General features: G+C 33.5%; 1 protein-coding gene across 1 annotated transcript; it reads left to right on the top strand.

Annotated features, from left to right (window-relative positions):
* Nucleotides 1-338: 338 nt before the first annotated feature.
* On the top strand, nt 339-2,539 carry LOC103584233 (60S ribosomal protein L21). The gene is made up of 5 exons (XM_008565313.1): nt 339-430; nt 816-877; nt 1,422-1,534; nt 2,057-2,207; nt 2,399-2,539. The coding sequence occupies exons 1-5, from the start codon at nt 364-366 to the stop codon at nt 2,486-2,488; spliced, it is 483 nt and encodes a 160-aa protein (XP_008563535.1). The 5' UTR covers nt 339-363; the 3' UTR covers nt 2,489-2,539.
* The last annotated feature ends 245 nt before the right edge of the window (nt 2,540-2,784 follow it).

Here is a 2,784-nt window from a genome sequence, read left to right as displayed (position 1 = left end):
GCTAGTGAGTGATTTCAGTGTTTTTGGCATTCTAGACTGGGTTCTGCAAATAGTGTGGAAAAGTCCTCTTGTGTTTTTATGTTATAATAGGGGAAGGATACTGGTTTAGTTTCTGGTAGCCGTTCTGCTACTTAGGAGTTTTAATGTTTTTGGCCAAGACCTTACTTATTAAAATAATGAGTTTATATCTTTTAGAAGAAATATTGATTGGTGCTCCAGCTTTTTAGATTGTTCCCTAATTCTCTCATTGCCACTGAAATGCAAACATTTGAAATTGTAGAATTTTTTTATTAAAGGGGCAAAACCGCCAGTTTTTAGTTGTATTTGACTTTTTATACTTTCTGGTTTCAGTAATTCGCCAAAATGACGAACACAAAGGGAAAGAGGAGAGGCACCCGATATATGTTTTCTAGGCCTTTTAGAAAACATGGTAAGTAGATTTCCTCTTTGAGAGCAACCATTTCATAAATTTGTATTTTATTAACATATGTGTTGTGTTTTATATAATGTTCATAAATGGCATTACATAGCTAACATCTACCTAACTTATTTTGTAACAAAAAGCATGAATTTTATTTAGTACTTCTGTAACTGGATATCAGTGTAAGATTAAACCTTGGAGACAGGGTGTGATTTAGTAAACTGATTTTGCTTTTAGGAGAAATTGTCTATTAGCAAGATTTTAAAATTTATGTAACTGTCAAAGTTGGGGGGCATGTGTGTTGAAAGCTATTAAAATTACATTTCTTTTTACTCTAGACTTTTTTGATCCTGATACTGACTACACCAAATTTTTAAAAATCATTATTTTGCAGGAGTTGTTCCTTTGGCCACATACATGCGAATCTACAAGAAAGGTGATATTGTAGACATCAAGGTAAATTACAAATTGGGAAAATAACATTACAGAAGTTAGGAAAGTTGGATTTAATCTAGTACAAGAATTAAAACACTAGTGTATATTGTATCTGTTGTATCCATTTATCTTTCTGAATTTTAGAGGGAAGTCTGCCTAAGTTTATGAGTATAGAATAAATGTTTATTGAGTCTAAATTTTTCTCATATTCTGCTTGAAGTTAATAGCTTAGTGGAAAATTAGAAGGAAAAAAATCAGGAGTTTGTCTTAGTGAAAAGGAATTCCCTTATGCAAAATTTAATTACTGATGAAGATGGAGATTACTATTTTTAAGAAAATACAAGTGATAGGCTATTTTGTGACTTAACATTTAAATATTCTGGCATTAGAGCTTAATGATGATTGTCTTTTTGATTGCTTGAAGCAAAGTGAAAAACACATTTCACCGGCTCTGAAAGCTCTTGAGTTGCCATTTAAAAGAAGTCTTCTATCATAGTGCTGTAAAAGTCAGTATTTAAAAAGAAAGGGAAATTGCTTGTGTAACATTTTTCTCATTTCTTAACAGGGAATGGGAACTGTTCAAAAAGGAATGCCCCACAAATGTTACCACGGTAAAACTGGAAGAGTCTACAATGTTACCCAGCATGCTGTTGGCATTGTTGTAAACAAACAGGTTAAGTAAGTAATATCATAGTTCCCTGCGGCTAGTCAGTGTTGTCATACCCCCTTTTCACTTTGCCAATTGGACTTATGTCTTTATTGGTCATTCAAGTGGGGCAAAGGAAATATCCTTTTAAAACTCAGGCAAACTGGATGTTTGTCTTGTATCCTGTCAGAGGAAACAAATTGTAATAGACTTACTAGAAAGTCTTAGGCAGTTTGGTATTAAGCAGTTCAGTTTTCGTAGTATAAAAAGAGAAGTTTGTAATTTTAAATTTTGTTAGTGATCTGGTTTTGGTTAAATTACTGTTCTTTCAGAGGCTGTCAATCAGAAGAAGAGCTTAAAAGTAGGGATGTTTGCCTCAAAGCCTCTTCCAATAAGATTGATAATTGATTGTAAATTAAATAATCAAGCCATCACCTTGATTTATTCTATCTGGGTAAAAGATTTATTTATTTAGTAAATGAAATTGCTGAAGCAGTTTTGTGCATTTCCATTATATTTTTGATGAAGCACTTATGGGAATTTCTACTCTCCAGGGGCAAGATTCTTGCCAAGAGAATTAATGTGCGTATTGAGCATATTAAGCACTCTAAAAGCCGAGACAGTTTCCTCAAACGCGTGAAGGAAAATGATCAGAAAAAGAAGGAAGCAAAAGAGAAAGGAACCTGGGTTCAACTGAAGCGCCAGGTGAGATCTTGACAGGATTTCGTGGTGTTTATCTAGGGAAACTTTTAAAATTGCTGCTCACTGATATTTTTCTTTATGGGAAATTTAAGAATTGAGTATATATTACTTCATTTGTTCTGAGAGCACTTTAAAATTGAGTTTTAGTACTTTATGTAATTATTTTATTCCCTTCCTTTTTTTTTCTTTAATAGCCTGCTCCACCCAGAGAAGCACACTTTGTGAGAACCAATGGCAAGGAGCCTGAGCTGTTGGAACCTATTCCCTATGAATTCATGGCATAATGGATGTAAAAAATATATAAAATAAAAGGCCAAGACCTCCGTACTATAAAACTGTTTCTGTTAATTGAGTAGAAGTGTGATGTCCCCTCCCCCAAAGAAATACCGGAAGCAAATATTGTGTCCTATTTCATTGCATAGTGTCTTTACTATTCAAATTTAGTGTTTATCTTGCTAAAAGGTGTGAGGTGGCTTCTTGTGCAGCAAATATACTCAAAAGGTTAGAAAATGGCCAAATATTGTCTATGATATATTGATACTGATTTGAAGGAGGTCCATCTAAATCACCATGGAAAAGT

Source organism: Galeopterus variegatus, unplaced genomic scaffold (assembly GCF_000696425.1).
Source record: "Galeopterus variegatus unplaced genomic scaffold, G_variegatus-3.0.2 Scaffold47558, whole genome shotgun sequence".
Classification (NCBI taxonomy): Eukaryota; Metazoa; Chordata; class Mammalia; order Dermoptera; family Cynocephalidae; genus Galeopterus; species Galeopterus variegatus.
This window is presented reverse-complemented; position numbering and strand designations above follow the sequence as displayed.

Coding starts and splice junctions, on each gene's coding strand:
- LOC103584233 (XM_008565313.1), top strand. CDS start 364: ATGACGAACACAAAGGGAAAGAGGAGAGGCACCCGATATATGTTTTCT. Junction 431..815: donor TAGGCCTTTTAGAAAACATG/GTAAGTAGATTT, acceptor ATTATTTTGCAG/GAGTTGTTCCTTTGGCCACA. Junction 1,535..2,056: donor GTTGTAAACAAACAGGTTAA/GTAAGTAATATC, acceptor TCTACTCTCCAG/GGGCAAGATTCTTGCCAAGA.